We start from the raw sequence: 24,424 nt of genomic DNA on the forward strand, positions 1-24,424 counted from the left end.
CAGGTTACACTGTCTGGTTTTAATCTGTGGGAAACATTATTCTCTGACACATCTATCTTGTTGGTGCAGTTTGACAGACAGCTACTCAGTACAGCAGTGCCGACAGTTTATATATATATATATATATATATATACCCATGATTACAAGCAAAATAATAACAATGTTATAAAGATAAATATTAGTTTCTGTGTGAAGCGCAGCACGCCTTTCTCTAGACATGTAGCAGTAAGACTGCGTCAGTCTGACTGAATATACAGAGCATCTCACTGGTTCTAGGCAGACACACACACACACACACACACACACACACTCACACTCACACTCACACTCTCACACTCACACTGGTTTGTACAGAAGATACAGTGTCGTTTCTGTCCTCATGCGACTGGAGACAGGGAAAGTGCAATTTGCTAACAACGCTGACACTAAACATCCAGGGCAACGAGGACACACAAGTGCACGGCAGGACAGGTGTGTGTGTGTACGGCGTGTCCGAGCGTACACGTGTGTGTCCATAAGGAGCGCTGCAGAGCCTACAGAGTAACACATGAGTTCTTCAGGACTCAAATGGAGAGTGACACACACAGGGAAATGACACAGACGGGCATTGAACACGGTTGGTTGTGGTATCTGGAGCTCTTTTACAACACGCACACTGACGCCCACACACACACCCTCACTCTTACACACAGACCACACGTCGCAGACCCCCGTGCAGCGCAGGGGGCCTTTCACATTGCTCCTGAAGCGTCCGACTCTTTGGGACGGTTGCGTACGACGTGCTCCAGCTGACCGGAGTCCGAGACGTCGTAGCTCGTCTTGTACTTGGCCAAGATCTTCATGAGGGGACGCAGCTTCAGCCACCACTGCTCCTTGGGGATCCTGTGGCTGTAGACAAAAAGGGGAAACCTCATTACTGGGGTCCTAACTCTAACATTAACGTCTGATGGTCACATGTGGAACAGATGTAATGTCTCTTCTGACTGCTGGGGGGCAGTAAAGAGATCAGCTCAGAGTCCTGCTTGGGTCCATTTTTGGAAACCCACAACCCCCCTGCACATTTCTGTCTCATTTAAAACTGGATCCCCCCCAACTCATTACCATATGACCTGTAACCCGACCTCTCCCTGTCATTAAACACACATGTCACATACAAAGCCCCCCACATCAAATGGTACCAGTGGGAACCCAGTGCAGGACTCTGCATCATCATGTCGTATTAGACCAGTGTTCAAATTGACATTTACAATTACTGCAATAAATGAGGTCTCCAACAATGTTTTCCCATCAAATAATCTGCTGTTTATTTTCGGAATAAATTAGAGTTAGAAAACAGTGAAAATTAGCACAGTTCAGAGCCGAGTAGCACGACGCATTTAATAGGACTTGTTGATTGACTTGTGTTGACTGAAAGACTAATCACTTAGGCTCAAACATAAATAAGAATAATTTGCATACTCATTTTCACACACTCATCCTGGTTTTGGCTCCACAGTCAAGAAAACAATGGTAAAATGCGTCTCCTTTTATTATCCATTTTATCACCTTGATCACTCACTGCCTGAAGTTCCTTTACTGTATCATATGTATGCTGTGTATTTAAAGATGGACGAAGCACCGCTGCTTCCTCACACTATACAGAAATGAAGCCAAAATAAGTATTTAAAACCAACCTTATCAGAAACATGAAAACAAATATCAGTGAAATCTTTGAGAAAAAATGACTTGAAATGTACTTTGATCTTTTTAGTTTGGTCGATGTCCCTTTTACAAACATGGAGGAGGTGGTTTATGACCTATACTGCAGCCAGCCACCAGTTGGCGATCAAGAAGCTTTGGCGTCAAATTTGGGAGCGGTCATGTCATTTATATTTATATACAGTCTGTGAGCACTATTCAACAAACAATAAAATTCATAAATGTGAGTTTGTCACTGGCTTGAGTTCAGCCGTTAGCTTTGGTTTCACTTAAAGATTTATGGACACTAAGGACACTCTAACGTGTGCTCCGCAGTGACTTTAAGTTCAGTGAGTGTGATACGTACACAAAGTCAGTGTCGCCCTTGAGTTGTACGACCGGCTGGAAGACCAGAGCCCTGCGACGCATCCCCAACAGACAGCAGGTGTCCTCAGTGTTGGCGAACACTCGGCCTGCAGGGAGACACAGCAGCACTTAGTGGTGGAGGCAGGAGCAGGAACGGGTTTTAGATCCCCTCTTTTCCTCTCGCGAACATACAGGACACAGACTTAACATTTACAGTGTGTGGGCGGGGGGGTTGTACAGCGTGATGATGACTCGTTCTTCTAGCTAGCGGCTACCAGGAAGATTGTGAAGATAACTGTTCCGTAAGCATCTACAGGGGGACTACAGCTGGGAGGTGCAACTGATACAATGGAAAAGTTGAGAAGGTGATGATACCGGCCCTGTTCAGACATGGTAATAACATCTGTCCTGAGAGACCTGATCTCAAGTTCTCTGATCTCACAGCTCTAGGTTCATCTGTTCACACTTGGTAATAAAACACAGTTGAGCCTCCAGATGTGTCCAGACGTGTGTGCGAGTGTTGGGGCGAGCAAGAGCGAGCGGAGTCGGGAGGGTCTGAATGAATCTAGTGCAGCTGTGAGTAAGACTTTAACAATTTAAGAAAAGTATCAATCATTATGTGGTGACCAGTGTTGATATTGTGGCCACAAATAAATCATCATATGAAAACATGAAAATACATCTGATCTGATGTGTGGCGTAAAAGAAAGACCACCTCCAAATGTGGTTTGAGTGATCAGATCTCAGGATGCATTGAGTGCATTCAGACCTGAGCAGACCACGTGTGATCAGATCACTGAGGACAGATGGTAAAACCACATCTGAATGGGGTCGAGGACGCGTTTGAGATCCGATCACTCGCTACATGCAACAAAGCAGGGAAGTGAGGTCTGATCACAAGTAAACACTGGAGACACATGTGGAGATGTATGATATTTCTAGTTGTGAACAGACAGACTTAGAGCTGAACACTTGTGGTTGGATCCCCTGCGAGCAGGTCTGAACAGGGCCACAAACTGTCACTACACATAAGCAACTAAAGCAACAAAAAGTGCCACAGAAACACAAAGAAATGTGGGGCAGAGCAGGAAAAAGATTGATTCTGCATCGTAGCTGCACCCCACATGTGCCTGGACAGGCGGTGTGCTTCCTTCAGATGTGGCAGGGAGGCGGAGGGAACGACAGACAGGGACATGGAGCTAAATATGTAAGATGCAGATGGTCATGGAGCCAACATGAAAACAAAAACAAAGATTTACCTTCATCTTATGTCATCCATGTGTTTGGGATATAGACATAAAAAACAAAGAGTTTTGACTTTAATTGTCGTCTTTATACATACACAGCGTGTAACTGTTTATCAGATGTATCACATCATATATTCGTTAGTGTTATCCATCAGAAAAGTAGATTCCTCTTTAAACTGTTGGGTATAAATGATCAATAATTAACGAAACATCATAACAGACACTGACTCCATGACAGATCTGTGTAAAGTTCTGCTTCACAATGGGCACGTCTCTGCAGGGAGGAGGAGGGGGTCAGCTACCACCACTCATTTGACTCCAGAGGAGTGTTCACTCTACCTTGTCTGAACGTCTCAACCAGCTTCTTGGTGATCCACTGCATCGCCTTGGCCGAGATCTTCGTCCCAAAGTTACGGTCGAACGGAGATGGGGCTCCTCCCTTAGAAAAGACATCAAGAGGTATCACTCGACCACAAAGTGCAACACGAAGACAACACTGAATATCTTATATTTTTAAACTCAGTGATTCCACCCATTCCTCTGTGTCCTGCATCTGTGTTGATATTTTAATGTTTGGCATTTATTTATGTATCTTACACTAAATACTTTTGTGTCATTTCCTTTATCTTTTTACTTTATTTTTATTTTTAAGTAAAATAAGTTGTGTTTGTTTTTGCTCCTGATATCCCCAAATCTACATCTCTAAATCTTTATTTGTTCTTTTCTGTATCCCATTAATTCCTGCAGACGCAACCTATTCCCCCCCGGGGCAAAGTGTTGTTTGTTTCCAAACGCACAAAGCCGGAATAAAACAAAGCACGCAGAGGTTTGTTTGTATGAAAAAGCCATTTCGTGTTAATTTAGTCTTTTAGATTGTTTCTCAGTCCTTAGATAAATACTATAACCACACAGCTTTTATATTCAGTTAAGTTTCCTTAGTCACAGGAAACAATGAACATCTAATTTTAGTTGAGACCTAGAATGAGTCTATTCTTAGTCAAACTGCAGCAGCATTAGCAAATCCAGTACAGTCTAACATAATAAAAAAACAACCTTAGTGTATTACACAATACAACACAACACTATTACTAAGAGTTTATAATAGATTAATATCAGGCAGAGGTCACAAGGGAGGAATCCCTCTACCAGGACAGAGAGAAGTTCAATAGATTCAAGCACATCTGTCCCAATGTTGTGAGATGCTACCGCATAATGTTCCACCACTGCCTTCAGAATTTGTCTGAATATTGCTTTAACATCAATGTAATGTTACATCTTAATGTAAGGTAACCTCACTTCCTGCGTGGTGCCTTCAGGTGTCTCCTCAGGTTTGTGTTTTTCTTCCCAGTGGATTTCTTTAAGCTGTAGATTTTCTCTCTTGACAAAACTACACGTTCACTTTTTCCCTCATGTATATTTGAAGTGGGTCCAAATGTCAACCCGTCAAGTTCTTTTCCCTTCACTGTATGTTATAACATTTCTTACAGCCATAGTGTGTAAGCGCATGGGCTGGATCCAGTCTAGCAATGTGTTCATGTTGTGATGAAGAGAAAAGTGCAGCACGACAAATGTAAGTTTCGTTATTGAAATTAAAAGGTTCAGTGTGTAAGATTTAGGTGAAAGGGATCTATTGGCAGAAACTGAATATAAAAGGATCCTAGTGATGTTTCCACTAGTGTGTTTCATCTAAATTGTTCAAATTGTTGTTTTCTTTAACCCAGAATGGACCCTTTATATTTAAATACTTTATATTTACATCAGGAGCGGGTCCTCTCTACGGAGGCCGCCATGTTTTTTTACAGTAGCCCAGACAAACTAAACACCTTTTGAGTTTCTATGACAACTGGAGGCTACCACAGGTTCCCTTTCATGTTTGGAAGGTCAGGGTGAGGTGAGGGGGATTCAGCTGCAACATGCAAATTCACCACTAGATGTCACTAAATCCTACATACTGAACCTTTGACGCTATTCTAGATACAAATTTGAGAAACTCTTTATTAGGGTGATGCTTAGTCTGGCAGAATTGTTTGGTATACAGAACGGTAACCAGTATGTTGAGGCCTACCTGCTGCATGTGACCCAGCACATTCTTCCTGCAGTCAAACACTCCCTTCCCTTCTTCAGAATACAGCTGGTAGATGAAGTCTGTAGTGTAGTTCTCGTTACTGTTCTCATTCCTATAAACATAGAATACAACAGAACCATTTGAGTCTACATGCACCCATTCAATAGCATCCTGGAGGTTCTCTATATACACCGCATTTATGTACTTTATTACATCATAATCTGTTTATCTGATTACATCAGTGTTGGATCTGATTATTATTGAATACAAGCTGCTCTGCTTGAAAACATAACATGTGAGCTGGATGAACATAACTTATTCAATGATGTGCAGCAGCTGTTTGTCTTGTACTGAAACAGTTGTCGCTTATTATTACAAATCACAGATAGTCATTGTAGATTTCACAGCCTCACCTCTTATTTGGAGATTATTTATTTATATATTTCAAAAATGTACTATATTTATTTATCATGACATAATTTTCTTACCTGAGGACCAGTCCTCTTTGAATGCTCGTCTTCATTTTCTCTGTCAGATGCTCAACATTGGCCTGTGGGGAGAAACAGTACATATGTGCAATGCTGACCAGTAGATGGCACTGCTTCAGTGTGAGAGTTCATGTGTGCATGTGCTACAGCAGAGAGTGAGTCACCTGCAGGTCTCTGATGTCAAATGGCTCCTCATAGATGTAGGCAGCGTCTGCTCCAGCAGCCAGGCCTCCGACACTGGCCAGGTAGCCACAGTAGCCTCCCATGGTCTCAATGATGAACACGCGTCTCTTGGTCCCACTGGCCGACTGCTTGATGCGGTCACAAGTCTGACACGTGCAAACAAGCTCACGATGTTAGTATATGTTAAGTTATCACTACAAGCTGATCATTGTTAAGCCTTAGTGTCAATGTTCAAGCTACCTCCGGTTAAATGTCTGTCATGTTTAAGATAAGAAAGTGTCAAGAAAATCATATCGAGCAGGCAAGATTGGCAGTCATAGTAAAGTTAACGTAACACATTCCACATGGAAGAACAACGGTAAAACACTTGTTTCAATGCCAACATGCTTATTCATCAATCGGCACAAGAGTCAACTCGCAACATTTCAACATTTCAGGCAGATTCAGGCTAAAACACTGCTTTCACCAGTTAGAGACTGGAGTCCTGCATAAGGATGAGAGAGCACATCAAATGGTAAACTGGAGATTTACAGGTAAATTGAGAAACACTTAAAATCATGTGTAAAGAAGGAAACTATAATTTCTATTTATTCTAATGTTAAAACTATATTTTGATTGTCCAGTGCTAATAAATCAGTCTAATATCAGGTGTCTGTTATGGCAGTAAAATGTCCACGGTTTCAAATGCTGCAGCAGAGTTTAAGGGGCACTCCAGCTACTTAGTAGAAATGAGGAACGGTCTAACCTTAATAAGAGGTTGAGATATCCTGACTTTGAGGTTCCAAAAACACTGGATCCGACATTTTCCATAATGCGACTTAATGGCATCTTTTCTTCGACTCTGCGTTTATGTGGTGTCGGAATAATCTGAAAAATTTGTTCCAGACTGAGAAAATTCAAATGAACATCTGAAGTCAGAACAACAACTCAGAAAGTTAGCGGAAAATTTGTTGTCGGTGTCATCAATTATAAACCAATGAACTGAATTTCACTTGTCAAATATTACACCTTTTTCATGATGCAAATGTTTTGAATTATTTATATGCCTGTCACATCCTTTTACTTTGCTCTTCATTGTTGTTCAAATGTTGGAAAAAGCTGTCTAGGCATTGTTTAAACACTCTAGTTGGAACAACGACTTCACAACTTAGGTAATGGGACCTTCTGAGGAGCATGTGAATGCACAGTCCATTTGTCTTATAAGTAACCAGATCTCTTAAAGCCTCCAGTTTGTGTTGAAGTTTTTCAGATTTTCTCACAGAGTGAGTCGTAGTCCTCATGACGAGCTCACTCAGCTGCATGTGTAAAATCAAAGTGCCCCCTTTAAAAAAAGTACAGATATTTAGTGTTTGGGTTATTCCTAAACTTGAGGGTAATGTTAGAAGTGTGGTTAGGACTAGCTATGAATTGGGATAAAGGTAGATAGAGGTTGTGGGACACTTTACTGCACTTCTAAAAGTCTGTTGATTGTAAGCTCTGCACAGATACTTGAGATCATGTGTCATTTTCATCCTCTTTGCATAAGCAATCATGAACAAAGCGCTAAGAAGCTGTGTGCTGGTGGCGTTTTGAATGCCTTACCTCCACGATGGCATTGAGGGCCGTGTCTGCCCCGATACTTAGATCTGTGCCCGGTACATTGTTACTTATGGTGGCGGGCAGCATACACATCGGGATGCATAACTCCTCATGGGTAGCACGAGCCTCATACAGCTGCAGCAGACTCTCAAACGCCTGAAGCGGCAGTATATGAAAACGCATTAGAGCCGCTACTGAGAGAGAGAGGTGGGGGTGAGCCTCTCTCAGTTTGCTAGAGCGTATCCTGCCATTCCGGCTCTTTCCGTGTGATAGCAGCTATGGCTTCCCTTTGGCAGAGAGGACAGAAGTACGAGTAAAGAGATGAAAAATGGGAAGAAGAGAGAGAAGGAGTACAAGGACAGTGATTGAGATACAGTAGACGAGAGGGAAGACAGACAGGAAAAGATGGAGGAAGAGGAGAGGTTGTTTTTGAGCCTCGGCGGCTCGATGCAGTGACAATGAACAGGGCAACCACGTGACGTCAGCCATATCTGCTGTGACAGTGCGTTATATGCAGGCAGGCAGGACAAGCACTGATCGAGTCAGCACACACAGGAAGAGGAGGAAATCAAGACTGTGGACGAGCCAAGATTCAGGCTCACGGAGGATTTTCTGTTTAAATTCCCACTGGTTTTATTGAGTTAAATTTATGTTAGTTTGAATTACGCTTGAAACAAAACAGCAAGAACAAAGCTGTTTTATTTTCATATCTATTATTATTCACAAATAAAGTCAAATCAGTGTGATGTTAATGAATCATCAGTCTACATGCTAGTCCAAATTAGCAGTACTACAGGCTGTTAGTTTGTGTTATGTAGCTGTGCAGTATATGTAAGATAATTAGAACGACGTCACACCTACATGCTCCACTCATCTTGAGGTTAATGATGTGGCAGGACACGAACACACAGTCGGGGAGAAGGGCAGGCAGAGCAAACATGGCGGCCATGACACATGTGCACCTCACAGCATGCCTCCATTTTGCCACTCGCTTACTTACCTGACTGGGAAGGGAGCGGCGGCTTTACCTTTACCAGCCAAGCCTCACAGGACAGACATGTCTTTCTATGCTGAATGTCTTGTGTTTTTAGAGAAACTTTTTCACCAGATGTAGCCGACAGATGCCATGTTCACAGGAAATCCTTCCAAGTGATCCACAGTGATTTGTCTTTTTCGAACACTGGCTGGTTGGCTATGTGATCGTGTTGGTGGAAATCAGGGTTTGTCTGCTTAAGTGCATGTGTGTGTGGGTGCTTGCTTTATATGTATCTGTGTGATGTAGGGATCAACTATTCTTGTTGCCAGACCCCATCACTTACAGTAGTGATGGCGTTCAGAGCCGTGTCAGCGCCAATGCTGAGGTCTGAGCCCGGCACATTGTTGGAGACTGTGGCTGGGACCATGACCATGGGCACACAGAACTCGTCATATTTCCCGCGCGCCGTTAACAATTCCAGCAGTGACAGGAAGGCCTGCAGGGCAGAGCCGAGGGCTTTAGTGTGGGGGTGGAGGGTGGAACCTCAGCAGGTTGGGTTTAGTTTGAGAGGTGCTACTTGCAGGCACAAGGAAGGAAGGGGAGAGACAAAAGTGGAGCGTGCCAAGGGGAGGAGCCAAGTCTATCACAACGGACAGCAGCGAAACAGACAGGTACAACTCCACACACACACACAAACGTACACACTCTCAGAAACATACACACACACACACACATCCGTACACACACACACACACACACACACACACACACACACACACACACACACACACACACACACACACACACACACACACACACACACACACACACACACACACACACACACACACACACACACACACACACACATCTGTACATACAGATGAAAGTAATTTACTTGCATACATCACAGGAATATTAAAGCTGGTGGGCGTCTAAATGGGAGAGCGTGAAATGACTGGAAGAAAAACAGCTGATCCGTTTCCAAATACAATTAAATGATAATAATATTATTATTTATAGTTCAATTACAATGTAGGGTGACTTTTTAATGCAAATAATGCATAAGCCTTAAGTTCAGGATCATATTTTCTCTCCACACATTTATATTTAAAGCACTGAAAATCATTACTGAACCAACTGTATAATGCAGCTACTCTCATTAGCTCTACTGAAGCATAGCTATGCATATGACTATGTATGTAGCTGTTTGGTGATGAGCTGACATTAAATGGGACAACACTGATGGACAGGATCAACACTGTTAGCATCAAAATACATATACGTAAATATAATAAATATAAATCTTTTAACTGTATACTGTTAGCATTGATTCTAACTTCTAACATAGTTTATATCGTATTTGAACTAGTGACATCAATTCAAAACTCAGGAGATAATAAGCTTATGGATAAAAAATGTAAGAGAATGTAACTTCATCATTAAAATTAGAAACGTACCTCGAATCCACCAATTATGAGCAATGCATTAATGTTGTTCTTTCTCATCTGCTCAGCAATTTTGTCAACATGCTTTGCAGGGAGAGTTCTGAAGACAGAAACAACAAGAGAAGCAACAAGATTATTATTTATCACTAAATCATTTTTAATTTAATGATCAGATCTATGCACAGCTGGAAACGTTACCTTTTGGTTCCCAGTAGAGATCCACCCTGTCCCGTCCATCCTCCAACATCAGCCCATTTAATCTCCCTGATCTGTGGGGAACAAAACACCAATGTGGAATCTTACACGTCTTGTTGGGCCTAATAACATAATTCCATAACATTTTAAATCCTTTATTAACCCCCACTATCCATGTCTGAGTGTTGCTGAAACCTGAAGTTAAAGTAAACAACAATCTATTAGCATTACAATTCATGAACACTGCACCAAGGGTTGTTTCTATGTTGCTGTTGGTCCATTTCTCACAAACCTCTGTACACTCAAAAAGTTGTGTGTGAGCTACAGTTTCTAACACGTCGTCCTGGGGTCTGAGTGCAGAGATTGTGCGGATGTGAGTACATTTTCTGGACACTCTCTCACATATGAAACAGAGGAAGTGGAGCGGTGAGATCACAGAGGTGTGCAGCAGAGAGTTCCAAAGCACTGAAGTATAGAAATTCATTACTCTCACTCATCTAATCTCCCAAGGGGTTAGTTCAGCTCTGTCTGATTTCAGCTGGCAGGGACACACACAGGGTGTTGAACTAACCAGTGATACAGGAAACATTTTAATGAAGATAAAAGGTCAGATTGTTTTATTAACTACTCTGTATATATGACATATATATGGGATGAGGGATTTAGGATTTCTAACTGGGAGAGGTTCACAAAAGGATACAAGAGGAGTGGAAAACAAAAGTGCAAAATAGTCTCAGATGACAGCCCACATTAAAGCTTTACACGATACACTTCCGTTCACACACACACCTACTACTGTCTGCTTTTACCCTTTTGTTCAAAACAAAACACTCCCTCCATATGTCAGTGTTAGAAAAGGGGGGGGGGGGGGGTCGTCCCACTTAATCATTCCAAAAGCGTTTTAATCATAACACTCTGCTGCCCTCTGTCTATTCACTGTAGTACTGCATGAGCGTCGGCTGAGCAGGGACTAAATGTGGGAAATTGGTTTACATCAATCTGGGGAGATTATCCTCTGCGTTTCCCTCATTATTCTTCATTCAGGGAGCTAACAGTGATTGTGTGATGCCTGCCTCTCATCAAGCTAAGCCAATTCTCCTATTATTCTCTATTGATTAAAGTGTGACAGTAATACACATTATATTTAAACTGTAATAGTTACATTTTGATTATTGCCGGATGTGCGACTCCCCTGGGAGATTTGAATGGCAATAGTAGAGAGTACGTGCCAGTAAATCAGTGCTGGAGTACCCACCTGTCCCTTAGATAATCCTTCGAACCCATCGCTGACGGCGAACATCTTGTGCCCCTCAGAGATGCCCACCCTGACAGCCGAACGCACCGCAGCATTCATGCCCGCCGCAGGGGCACCGACATTCAGCACTGCCACATTGAAGTTGCTCTGGAACATGTGAAATGTGATGTAGATAGTTTTATCTTTGCGAGACATAGAGTTTATTTCAGATTTTGTTATTCACGCTCTGCAGAGTGAATCAATAAACGAATCCTGGTCTGCACTCGGCTACATGCTGCGCCTACTGTGGTCATTATCGCAGATGCAGCGGGAGCCAAACCCTGAGGCGAGCTCTACAGCATGGAGTCTGCCACGCTGCCTCCACACCTCACTGATCCTCAGTGTGAGCTGCCTCCTCTAGAGCCACAGCAGCCGACTAAAGCGGCTCCCGACAGGGTTGAACAAGTCATCCCTCAGCGGGGGGGGTCGGGGACCAGGTGTCATCTGATATCACTGAGGCAACCTGGGCCCCATATGAAGAGACCAGTGACTACAGTTATAGTCTTCACAGCAAATACACTGTGGATATCACCAGACTAATAACAAGTCATCTTATTGTTCTATTGAGTGGCAGGAAATAACTGACACTGTCTGACGGATGCTAGCATAACAAGCATGCTATAGTTAACCTCTTTGCAGAAGTCGTCTTTTGATAAAGAGATCTGAAAATAGCAGTAGCACAGAACATCATGGCTGCAGTAGTTGAGTCATTATTTGTAGGGACAGAGCGATAAAATATTTAACGTCTCAGTGTCTCAGGGAGGCTAATTTGACTCTCTGAAAACAACCTGCACAACAACCTGCACTCCAGGCACGGTGGAGGCTCCTGGTGTGTCTGGGACATACTGTATGACAGAAACAGTAGTTTCACCTTTGTCAGCTCCTAGCACACACATAAACACACAGAGTAAATGTCACTGTGTCATGAGGTGACTTACAACTGGCAGTTCAGATTCTGGTTTACGATGAGCCAGAAGTTTGTACGTCTTCAAGTTGTTTTCAAAACTCCTGCAATAAAACACAGGACACTAGGTATTGTTCACACAAATGCACAGATTAGTTTCCATCGTTAAGATTCATGATAGCAAACAAATAGCAGTGCTTTTTGAATTGTCTGCATCCCTAATTGTGAATTTTCTGCTGATTGTTGACTGCATCCAGAGTTAAAACAAGTCTGGTGGTGTTTCTAAAATAGCACCTGTCTGCGGCTTAATGTCTACAGAGAGCAACATCAAACTGATGTCTTGATCTTGAGTGAAGTGATGGCTTTGGGATATCGGATTGGTCGCAGCAGGACGTCAGTCATACCTGCCCCGAAGCTTGACAGCCTCCTCAAACCGCTTCTCGTCCATGGCCTTCTGGACCTCCTGAGTCTGAGAGAAAACAGTGTTTTCAGTTTGAAATCAGTATTAAGTCATTCATATCCTGTTCTGCCCTGTTTTGTTTATATCTGTGAAATAAGTGATGTGCATGTGCATGTAAGACAAAATGTCTTTGTAGTGTGCAAAGAAAAGAAACATGTCATCTGTTATAACCCAAATGCAAACTAGTATGTAACCTTGTTTGACCTGTGATAAAACTGACTGCTATCTGCCCTTTAGAGCCATGTGCGTTTCAAGCCTGAGTTTGTCATCTTTGTTGGTTTTTAACAAATTAACCCTAACCCTAATTTTGTGAAATGGCAATGATTTACAATGAAAGCCAGATGTTTAAGCTATCTTTTTTTTCATGTCTCTATCTGCATCACAGGCTGAGAAATATTTTTTTTTGTAAAAGTTGGCAATTTTCTTAGCTCTACAGAAAACCCTGAGGTTTTAGGTTGTTTTTAAACAACTCGTAGGTTTTAGATTTTGTTTTTATTCTGCGCTTAGTTCTTAATGGGTTAAATCTAAAAACAGAAAACAGAGGAAACAGTTTCTTCCGAGTGCTGTCACAGTCCAATCAACTCGAGCGAGTATACCAAGAGAGATCCTTTTGTGCGTTTCTGTGGTGATGGGCTGCTATTACATCATCACCATCATCATGTGGGCATTCATTGTCAATCCTGCCAAATGCTTTGGGTAATCATTAACCAGACCCACCAGCCTCTCCAGTCTCCAACAATGCAACTCTCTTGTGAACATTAGTGGCACTCCAGACCCAATGGGCTGTGCTGTTTGTAATCATTACTTAAGCTCCTCCAACCTCGTCCCCATTGACTCTGCCTCTCTGAGTCATTCCTGAGTGCTTGCGTTGATATTTAATTGTGTGTGTGTGTGTGTGTGTGTGTGTGTGTGTGTGTGTGTGTGTGTGTGTGTGTGTGTGTGTGTGTGTGTGTGTGTGTGTGTGTGTGTGTGTGTGTGTGTGTGTGTGTGTGTGTGTGTCCTGTCTCCAGCCCAGACCAGTACTTACCATCTGCACACACTCCATCAGAGGCAAACGCACCGATTGGTTCCCGCACAGAGACACCACACAGGCTGGCGTGTTGGCTGTGGTCTCTAGCAGGGCAAAAACAGCCTCCACACCCATACGACTGGCCTGTGTGACCAAACACACACAATTAAATAAAAAATGCATTATCCTCATTTTCTCCCTTATATGCATAACCACTTGTCAAGTTTTAATTTCTGGAGAAAAAATACTTTTTGAGCTTCAGTTTTGAGCTTGTTTGAAGCAAACCCGAAGGGATGAGCTGCTCACTGCCTGCGATGAAGTGCTGCACATGCTGAGCCATAAATCTGTTAATGTACTTAACCTAAAACCTGGAGCCATTTCTCTTCAGACACACAGGATTAGGCAGGAAATGCTCTGGGAAGCTGAACCTTTCCTAACAAACCTCAAATGAAGAGCTCACAGATAATGTCTGCATTAGCTTTAATGTAAACAATATAGAGCTTCTACTATAAATGCTACAGTGAGAACATTGTAGGCAAAGTGAGTCAGATAAACCTGAAAAGGCTAATGGTTCAAATATTGGTGTACAGCCACTTTTCTAGCAGGGCTGCAAACAAAAAATTATTAACTTGATTAATTTGTGAAAAAGATCCCAGATATTTAGTTTGGTATCATGTGACAAAGAAAGCAACAAATCCTGATATTTGAGAAGTTGCAACCAGCATATGTTTGGTTATTTTTTGAAAAATGACTCACTGAAAGGTGATTAATCGATTATCAGAATAGTTACAGATTAACTTTCTCTACCATTAATTCACACTTTGAGTTGAAGTCGTGCACGTACCAGGATGCGGTCAAAAGCAGATGGGGTCCCTCCTCTCTGCACGTGACCCAGAATTGTCACCCGCGTGTCGAAGCCCAAACATTTGACGACAAGCTGGGAGGATGAAACATACAGGGCTTAGCAGTGATCATGGAAACTTGTGATATTATTCCTTTCATTCTAACGCACTCTTAATGTGAAATGATACTATTGCATCTCAAGCATATTTATAAAACAGCTTAAGGTTAAAATGAATGTACATGCAAAACTCCATACACACATGGATACACATCACACACTGAAACACCAACATCACAGAAAAGCTGGAGAAAAGGGGAAGCACAGGCAAGCCATTCTAATTTTTCAGTCATGTTAATAGGGGGCTGTCAGCTTGTGCTGCATATTACTCAGGGTCCCAGGCAGGAAGTGCTAAATTAAAGAGAAATACTCAGTAACTGAAAGATGAAAATAAAATACTTTACAAATGAAGGACAGTTAGTGGAAGGTAGTAAAATACAGTGAAAACCCCTGTGAGCAGATTTACAGTAAACGTGTGGAAACGTATGGAAACGTATTCAACAAACTATGTGTGAAGCTTTTATAAAAGCATGACATTTGAGGGTACAAATGTCTGGGGGTGAGATTAAGTGAGGGTGTCCACTCGGGGTCTGACAGCAGGAGCAGTAGTATGGTGAAAGCCGTCTTACCAAACTAGTGTGTCGGACAGAGCATTCCAGAAACAACAGCAACAAAGCCACACCAGGGCAGCAGTACAGTGGTAGAGTTCATACAGGAGGCAGTCTGAGCTTGAACTGGCCACACTCGCACACAACGCTCCGTACTTACATCCTTAATATAGTCAGTGGTAATGGGCTTGTTGCTATGATCAATCGCCCCTTCGGCTACAATTATGATATTCAGCCTTTTCATCCCTGCTCGGTTCTATAAGGAGTTGGGGGAGGGGGATTGGTGGAGAAACAACATGACAGAAAAATTGAGACTGTGGCTGTGACTCAGGCTTTCAGAAGCACAGGAGGGCCCTGACGATGCCGACAGCCCCAGGAGCTGCAAACAGATATCTCTCAGGATAAAAGCTGCCATGTCATCGCAGCTTGTGTTTGCACTTTGTAATCAGCAGTGTCCTGCAGGCCTTATTTCCTGTCATCACTGTGTTATCATAGGTCTCGCATTTAAGCCGAGTTCACACTACACGACTTTCAAAGCCGTCTGATCGCTGTGCAGCTCACACTACACGACTGACTGGTGAAGGGGGGTAACAAACTCGCAATCTTTCACCAGGAGAAACCCCCGACTGGTCTCCACACTACGTTAAAGGTTTAGTGTGTAGAATTTAGTGACATCTAGTGGTGAGGTTGCATGTTGCAGCTGAATACCCCTCACCTCACCCTCCCCTTCCAAACATGACAGAGAACCTGTGGTAGCTTCCAGTTGTCATAACAACTCAAAAGTTGTTTAGTTTGTCCAGTTTGGGAACCTCACCACAACATTAACCTTCAACCAGTATCTGATTGACTCGAGTTGTCCCTGACTACATATCTAGCAGGTTGGAATCTAATGTGTCAGCGAGCCTCCCTAATCGCTTCTTTGAAGAGTTCACACATAGCGACTGCCTATCGAGCTCCAATCGGGGGCTGTGGTCACCCACATGCAAAACTCGTCTGTGAATGTCAATTCGGGCTGAAAATCGTATAGTGTAAACAAGGCTTTACCTGAGGGAAGATTTGTTTTTTTCCACTCCCAACAACATCCTGTTAAAAAATATATATATTTAAGGATGTTTTGGGCTGTTTAGGTTGAGCTGTTTTCCATCAGTCGGGTCTCCATGCTTCTGGCTTCCCCTTTCTTTACATTCAGGTACTCACTTCCTTGACATAACTAGAGGTTATAGAATTCCCGTGTCTGTCTAGGGCTCCCTCTGCAACTATGATTATGTTCAGCCTTGTGCCTCTGGAACGGGTCTGAATCGTAGATTGTATTTACAAACCAGAAAAAAAACACAGTAAGACACCAGACAACTGAGACTTAACACTTTCCTCCACATCAGTCTTCTCTGATCTGGATTTACTCCTTGGAGATAAGCAGAACACTGGAAAGTTAAACAATTAACATCCAGCGTGGAGGCTGATACAATACGGTTCACTGGGTTTACTGTGGGGAGATCAGTGAGATGGTGTTACCGCAGACAGTTTCTGACACATCTTGTCCTCCCAGCCGTCCTCTGGGGGCATCTCCGGGATCAACACCCAGTCTGCCCCACAAGCGAGGGCGCTCACTAAGGCCAGGTAGCTGCGATAAAAAAAAAAAAACACACAGACAGAACAGTGTGTGTATAAACACTGTATGTGATACGAGTCTCCGTTTCTGTGGAATTATAGTTTTCATATAAAGTTTGTATGAAATCCACTCTTACCCACAGTGTCTGCCCATGACCTCCAACACAAATGTCCTCTGGTGACTGAAAGGTAAGAGCAGAAAAATATCACTGGTTACGGAGGAATGTAACTAAAGGACCCATGTGCTGGGGAACAGGCATTTGACTGATGACGGCAAATGGAGCAGAATCCAGCCTATATGTGGTGAAATATTCCACTGCAATACTTTTCATTACCATACATGTCCATTTATTTGTCTGACCTTAATGTATATGGTAAGACAAGTGGAAAAAGTCAAATCATTTCTATTCCCAGACCCGGAAATAGCTACAGGGAAACATGCCTGACATGCCGACAGTGAAGAGAATGTTTTCTTTGGCTTCTTTATTTTCCTCCAGATACAACATGGCCTTAAATTGGATTAAGAGTGGTGAGCAGCTAAATATGTTGCACAGATGTCCATGTTTATCCTGACATTTTCACAACAAGAGGCTCTGACACAGTCATGGACTTTGCACTGTTGCTGATGGCCTCACCACATTAAAGGATACACCTGCTCTGCCTCCACCACCTCACCTCTGTGCGGTTGTCATGATTGCGTCCACCACCTCTATGATTCTGTGCAAAGCCGAGTCTGTGCCGATCGTCATGTCAGTGCCGCAGAAGTCGTTATCGATGGAGCCGACCATCCCCACGATGTGGAGGGCGGAGTTCTTCTGAACAGCTTCGTCCTCGATCAGACCTAAAAGGATCCGCAGGTTATTTTACAGTTGTTCAGACAGGTTACTCTCACAGCTTGTTGACATAATAGCAAAGGGTGAGCAGGAATGGAAACTGATGAGCTCAGGAAAAAACCTTAACACGGCTTTGTTTTGAAAGAAACATCAATGATTTATACCATAAACCCCTTCAGAATATTTTACTGGATGTTATCTTTACTGTCAGGAATTAAAGGTGGTAAAACCTTGAAATTCTTTTGTCACAAATATTCTAACTATGTCACATATCTCCTGAGTAAACAGAAGGTTATATTAAGCAACTCCACTATAACTTACAGTGAATATCTTTTATAAAAATATAGAATGTAAATGGGAACTATCTACTAATCAGAAGGAGTCAGGCCTTTTGGAAAATTTTCAAAAGTCGTATATAATTTGAATATTGAAAAATAAATAAATACTATTCATATATGTATTTCTATTAATTTTATAAATGTGTTTGGTCTGCAGCTCAACCTCAGCCTTGCTGGTTTAAGTCAAAATGATTATTAACAGATCATTTCCACTAATCTATAAATAAATCATTGAGAATATAAGACGAGATGTTGAATATCCCTTGATATTGATATAAATAGACAGGGCCCCTGAATCTTTAGAGGAGCAGCATGATGCTCCATATTAATGATAGGTTACGTTTTATAAAAAGTAAAAAAAAATATGATTAGAATATTAAATATAATAAGGAAATACATTCAAATGGGATTAAAGAGGGGGATTGACAGCCCTACAAAGAGTTTGAAAAGGAACAGTTTCTGTCATCAGCCAGAATGAGAAAAGAGAACAAAATAAGTGACAAAAAAAGCCTATACCCAACAAATATCTGACAGTTGTACCTATACCTCTATATATAAAATATGAATACTGTCAGGTTTTGTATTGTCAGGTAAGAAAGTAGCACGAAGGAGGGGCCTTCATCTTTCCTCTGTACCTTGGCCGACCAGCTCCGACAGCAGTCCACTCCATTCCTCCCTGAAGAGGTTGGCTCCGGTCAAACTGCCATCTCCGCCGATCACACAGAGGTTGGTGATGCCGTACTGCACCAGGTTGTGAGCAGCCTTCAGGCGTCCCTCATGAGTGCGGAACTCTTTGCAGCGGGCGCTGCCAATAACTGTCCCACCCTTGGGGCAGACGAGTGGGAACAATGATAAGCGATGACCTTTCTACCCACAAAAATAGCCTCCTGTTTTAGGGACATGACCAGCATGTTCCTCTATAACAGATGAGGGAGCAACTGATTCTGTAGCCCCGGCAGTAACTGCATTAGATGTGTGGAATGCTGCCCATGACAATTACTCACCACTTGTAGCATGCTGGAAACACTTTCCCATGTGGCTTCCTTTATGTTCTCCCCACCGTCCACCATACCCTGATATCCCTGATTCAGGAAAAAAAACAGAAGAACAGGATAAGCTTCCTGGTGAATAAACAAATCAAACACCTGAGACGACCTTGAGGGAAATAGCTGGAGTCGTGTGCAGTGTGCACTCTAAGCTGCAGCACAAGTATTTCAACTGCAAGCAAGATCAAACAACAGTACAAACAGTATGGGTCATTTGGAAACTCAATAAATACATATGGATGACTAAACGTTTGCCCATCCTCGATGTCCTGAATCGTGCAGGAGAACACCCAGAGTACTGTGGTGCCCGAGTGGGAGGGGGCGTTTCACACAAGGCCTCATGTCATGTTATGTAACAACACAGTGAGCGAGCAGGACCACCACATTCACAGATGTGCTGGGATCACAGGATGCGCAAGCACCAAAGCTCCTCTAACATCTGCTACATCCCTGTATATACACATCATGCATATAGACTGAGAAACTTCTGTTTATAATGTGCAACAAAAAGGGACAAGATGCCCTGTCATGAGATGTAGTCATTTAAAATACATCTTTGACTTTCATCCAGCACCTTTCATACACGTTAGTACTTCACAATTGAGTGATGAGCAAAAACTAAGTCAAACAAATAAAAATGCTGACAATGAAATACAGAATAGATTTTAAAACCTCTAACAATAAAAATATTGGGCTCACCTCATGAATGAAATAAACTTTTGCACCCACGTATAACCCCATTCGCACGACAGCACGAACGGCAGCATTCATCCCTGAAAGACAGAGAATTAAATGTCAAAATCTGAACCATAAAACAAGCACAGTGCTGTGATGAGCAGGGTAAGTAGCTGAGCTGTGGGGAGAGACACAACCACACGGCTTTCAGCTATAGCAGATACGGTCTTGATTTACATGGCCGTTCCAGTTTATTTCACCTCTGTCGCAGAGTCTGTCACTGCAGTTGTAAAACTTTATCTCCCTCTCCTTAAGTATTTAGGTGTCTTGAATGTGTTAGTGTGTGTAGAAGCAAAGGCTGAGTGTGTGTTTATTCCGTCAATCTGTGGCTGGGACCATTTTATTTCTCACCATAGCAGCACACAGCCATTTTTGGTCAAAAGTATTTTCCTGCTGCTTTGGCCTCTCATTTACTCTGTGGTTAGTCCCAGTGAGCCCAGTGACCACTGAGACGCAGCTCTGTGACTTGAATGTCAATGGTAGGTTAGCTTAAATACTGACATAGAGAGAGAATAGTAGATAATGCTTTACCCACAACAGGCAGGCTGGAACTTGGCTGAGTGAAGGCGATATAAACAACAGAAGAAAGGACTGTTTCTTTTCTCTTTAGCTTGTAAGGCAGCCAAGTGTTGCTGTTACCAAGCAACATGCCTTAAGACCATCAGGGCAGTGGGAAAGACGTTATTAAAGAATTAGACAGTGAAAATCTCTAAGGTACAGTATACAGGAAGGTAAAATAAACATGGTCTTTACATATGAAGTTACAGAACCAGCTATTCACCATACTGCCAAGTGCAGCAGCCCGTGACCTACTGCCCTGTTACATAACTGCATTCAACTGAACAGCAAATTCAGCAAAGAGAGAGGAAACTGGATCTGAATAGGGGAAGAGAAACCAAAATTTAAACATCATATAAGAGGTTGAAAGTCCTTATTGAAGCAGACAACCACAAAGTTTGTCCGTCTCATTCTGCATGACTGACACGTTCTCCTGCCTGAGTGAGTGGAAGGACTGAAGCCAAGGCTACACAATACCCTGTGACACTGGCGTTCAGCTCCTGTCATGCATGCCGCCACCTCATTGGTCTCCTGTGGGGCCAACTCTATGGGCTCTTTCTTTTCTTCTATGTGCATGCATATTGTAATGGAAGTTTTCTGACAGCAGCTGACGTCTTTTGCAGAAGAGTTTAATGTGGACTTGATGCATCAAGGAGACCAGAAGGTGGAACAATATACAAACGCTAACAGAGTAACATGAGCAATTGTCACCCCCCAAGTCTGAAGATGTCTCACGCAGCATCCCAGTATATCTTCCTCTACTTGCGTCACAAAAGAGTTGAAGTTTGGTGCCTCTCTGTCTCGGGCATCTGAACTAGATACGAAAGTCCATAGACACTACAAAGTACTGCTATTTGGCCCCATCATCTATAACCTCACCTTGGGTATTGCTTGGAGAGAGAATGGAGTATGTGTACAATGAGCCAGGCACTATTCTCATAATGGTATTGTGTATAGGTAATGTGTGAGGATGGTCAAAAATCCCTCAACACATATGTATGCTAACAGTGAATCCTCAACCTAAAACCACCACAGATGGATTCATTTCTCCTGAGCCAAAGGAAAGCTATGACTTCAGTTCACATGCAGAAAACTCCATGAGGTGCAAAATGCAAACTAATGTGAACTTCAATGGGGTTTATTTAAAGGACATTTAGACATGTCACAGTTCGATTTAAAAGTTGAAATGTGAATAACAAAATGTGTGTCCAAGTTAAACTAACTCATTGTAACTCTGCCTTGACCTCCATGAATAGTGGAACAAAACCGATCCATTATTAATGTGATCAGTTATACTGGTGCTTTACTGACATCGAGGCTGAATAGCTCCTAAAGCAAATAATAACCTCGACAACAGATTCTGCATGGTCCGTTTCTAGTTTGACCAATCACATTTGAGCCCTAACAGTCTGTGTGATGAGCAAAAGAGACAGAACACATTCACCAAAATGCATCAGCCATCAACTTTTTCATCTGTCTGCATTCATGAGCAGATAACTGTTGATAAAGACGAACCAAAACATAAACCAACATAAACGAAAACTGTAAACTGTGTACGGTGAAGTAAGGACTGGGCCTGGATATCCGCTGTCTACACTGGAAGCCCCAAAATATTGGCTGTTGCCCCCAGGAGCTAATTTAATGTCAGGTGATGGCCAATGGGCTTTTAAGTGCTTTATGCTGCAGTGTTACAGCAGCAATAGTTTCAAAGACAATAGTAATAACACAACAACAATAAGTTGTTACTAGTACTAGTATAAACGTAGGAGGAAAATATTGAAAAGTAATAACACCAAATACTATTGAGGGATCTGTCTGAATTGGTGTGGTGCTGTGTAATCAGGAGTGTTTTAAATAGAAACTTTAAACCAGAACCACCACTTTATTATGCTATGAGCTCCTCTGTGCCTGAATGAACTGTAGCACATTAAAAACACAAGTTCAACACTTTGATCAGCACTTCTGGGTTTTCACAGAATACTGATCAGCTCCTCTCACAATCAATAGCACAGCTCGAGTTTCACAGAGATGACACGATTGCATCGCTTTCAAACCTGCGTGCGTGCTTTCTATGGAGATTACCCCTCATAAGATTATAACGCGCTTCATATAGCGTTAGTAGGCGTGTTGCTGTCACCACATGACCACGGCTTCCTGCCCTGACACGTTGTATGCGGCTCATCACGTACACAGGATGCAGGCATCCCACCGCTGGACACTGCTGTTGTAACCCCCGACCTCAGGCCCCGTCGTCCCCCTGGATCTGACCGTCACGATCCCGCGATGCAACTTAATCGGACTGGGAGTTTATTAAATGACAACTGGGGCTCGTCCACCGTGGTGCAGTGATAAATACTAGCATGTGACAGCTCGGCTCGGCTCGGATCGGCTCGACCTTGGCAGACCTCTGAGCTGCTGTCACGCTGCGCAGCCACAAAAAAAGAGCCCCAAACTCAGTGACGGGGGGGGGGATGCTGTTAGCTAGCAGGAGTTAGCATGCTAACCCGCGGGCTTCCTGGGTTAATGGTGCAGGGAAGCGTTACCGAGTTTCCCCCCCGCTCTTCTCTGGGTGTTATTAGAGACCGCGGACAGCCCCCCCCCTCCCCCCCTCATGCGGGCCTGTCCGCGCTCACAGCCCCGCTCCTGTGGAAGTGTGTGTCCGGACACTTTTACCTTGAGCATCTCCTCCGCTCGTCAGCACCGCGATGGCTTTGCCCGCGCCCGACAGGTTCTCGAAGAAGATCTTCTTGGTGTCCGGCTGCGCCATTTTCACGGTCTCTGTCCCAGTTCCTCTTAATTCAAATGACACAACAGACCGACAACGGGATAAACGTGTGCTTTAGTGATGAAGGGCACCGGTCGTCCGCCCCCTCTTCCTCTGTTCGCTCTCTCTTCCTCTCTGTTCCGCATCTACGCGTCTATTTGCACGGAGAGATTGTGCAGAGCGTGACTGACGTCGCCACGAACCAATGGGAGCTCGGTTTTAGTGGCCCGGCTTTGATTTTGAACCAATGGGGTGGTAAGAAGCGGATTTGTGGGCGGGACGTCATCCCCGGTGTCAGATGAAGTTGAAGGGTATAAACCAGGATCCAAAACAAAGTTGATCTGACCAGATCTCCGTGTAGAGAACAAGTGGAAGGCAACAGTTACACACACACAGACACACACACTGCTACTGTGATACAACGATGGGATGACCGCGTTGCAATGCAGCAATTTACAGGTGACAATCTATTAAAGCTGCAAGCAGCAATAAAAAGGCCTCAGATCTTTGTGCATGTGGAGGCAAGGATCAGGTGCCACTGTGGAAATGATTCAGAAGCATAATGATCTTTGAATTCTGCACAAAGGGGAAAACGCTTCTGTTGTGGGAATGAATCGTGCACATGTAGGTGGTGCACAGGGATCTTTGCTGTAATAAATTGTCTTTACGTATAAACTTGTGTCATAAAGACATGGTAAAAAAAAAATTAATAAGAGAAGTGATTATTTAGGCATGGCTAACAAAGCCTGCTGTCTGTGTCACACACACACACACACACACACACACACACACACACACACACACACACACACGCTATTGTGTCTCAGAGGACCTTTAACTTCAACCTTAACTATAGTAACAACTTGCCTAACCTTAAGCCAAACCTAACCATAAAACCTGTCTTCAAATTTAAAGTGTAATTATGAATGCTATGGGGAGTGGCTTTTTGTCCACATAAGGAAAACAAGTATAATGTGATGGTATCAAAATATTTAGGTCCCCACAACATGAGGAAGCTCTGGACCACACACACACTCCCACACATTCACACACTGCCCTCTGCTGGAAGGTTGTAGAAGTGACCCAGTGCATTACCCCATATGAGAAATCTCACACAAAACACCAAATTATGGACTTCCTGT

The 24,424-nt window shown here is 43.0% G+C and overlaps 1 protein-coding gene across 7 annotated transcripts; it reads right to left on the minus strand.

The window, feature by feature from the left end:
• Positions 1-586: 586 nt before the first annotated feature.
• On the minus strand, positions 587-23,440 carry pfkpa (phosphofructokinase, platelet a). 7 transcript variants are annotated; one of them, XM_034573127.1, is made up of 23 exons: positions 23,192-23,439; positions 19,925-19,998; positions 19,184-19,261; positions 18,815-19,004; positions 17,684-17,849; positions 17,146-17,190; positions 16,913-17,021; positions 15,561-15,656; positions 14,736-14,828; positions 13,910-14,035; positions 12,827-12,891; positions 12,457-12,526; positions 11,480-11,626; positions 10,228-10,298; positions 10,042-10,129; positions 8,925-9,077; positions 6,009-6,173; positions 5,845-5,906; positions 5,357-5,468; positions 3,631-3,730; positions 3,304-3,309; positions 2,046-2,151; positions 588-889 (listed from the first exon to the last, which is right to left on the minus strand). In XM_034573127.1, exons 1-23 carry the CDS (start codon positions 23,283-23,285, stop codon positions 733-735), a joined length of 2,373 nt encoding a protein of 790 aa, XP_034429018.1. In that variant the 5' UTR covers positions 23,286-23,439; the 3' UTR covers positions 588-732. The 7 variants fall into 7 exon arrangements, with proteins under 7 accessions (XP_034429022.1, XP_034429018.1, XP_034429016.1 ...); XM_034573125.1 differs by lacking the exons at positions 8,925-9,077; positions 15,561-15,656 and adding exons at positions 7,609-7,761; positions 16,598-16,693; XM_034573126.1 differs by lacking the exon at positions 15,561-15,656 and adding an exon at positions 16,598-16,693 and having other exon boundaries at positions 23,192-23,423.
• Between the last annotated feature and the right edge of the window lie 984 nt (positions 23,441-24,424).

Source organism: Hippoglossus hippoglossus, chromosome 20, assembly GCF_009819705.1.
Source record: "Hippoglossus hippoglossus isolate fHipHip1 chromosome 20, fHipHip1.pri, whole genome shotgun sequence".
NCBI classification, from domain to species: domain Eukaryota; kingdom Metazoa; phylum Chordata; class Actinopteri; order Pleuronectiformes; family Pleuronectidae; genus Hippoglossus; species Hippoglossus hippoglossus.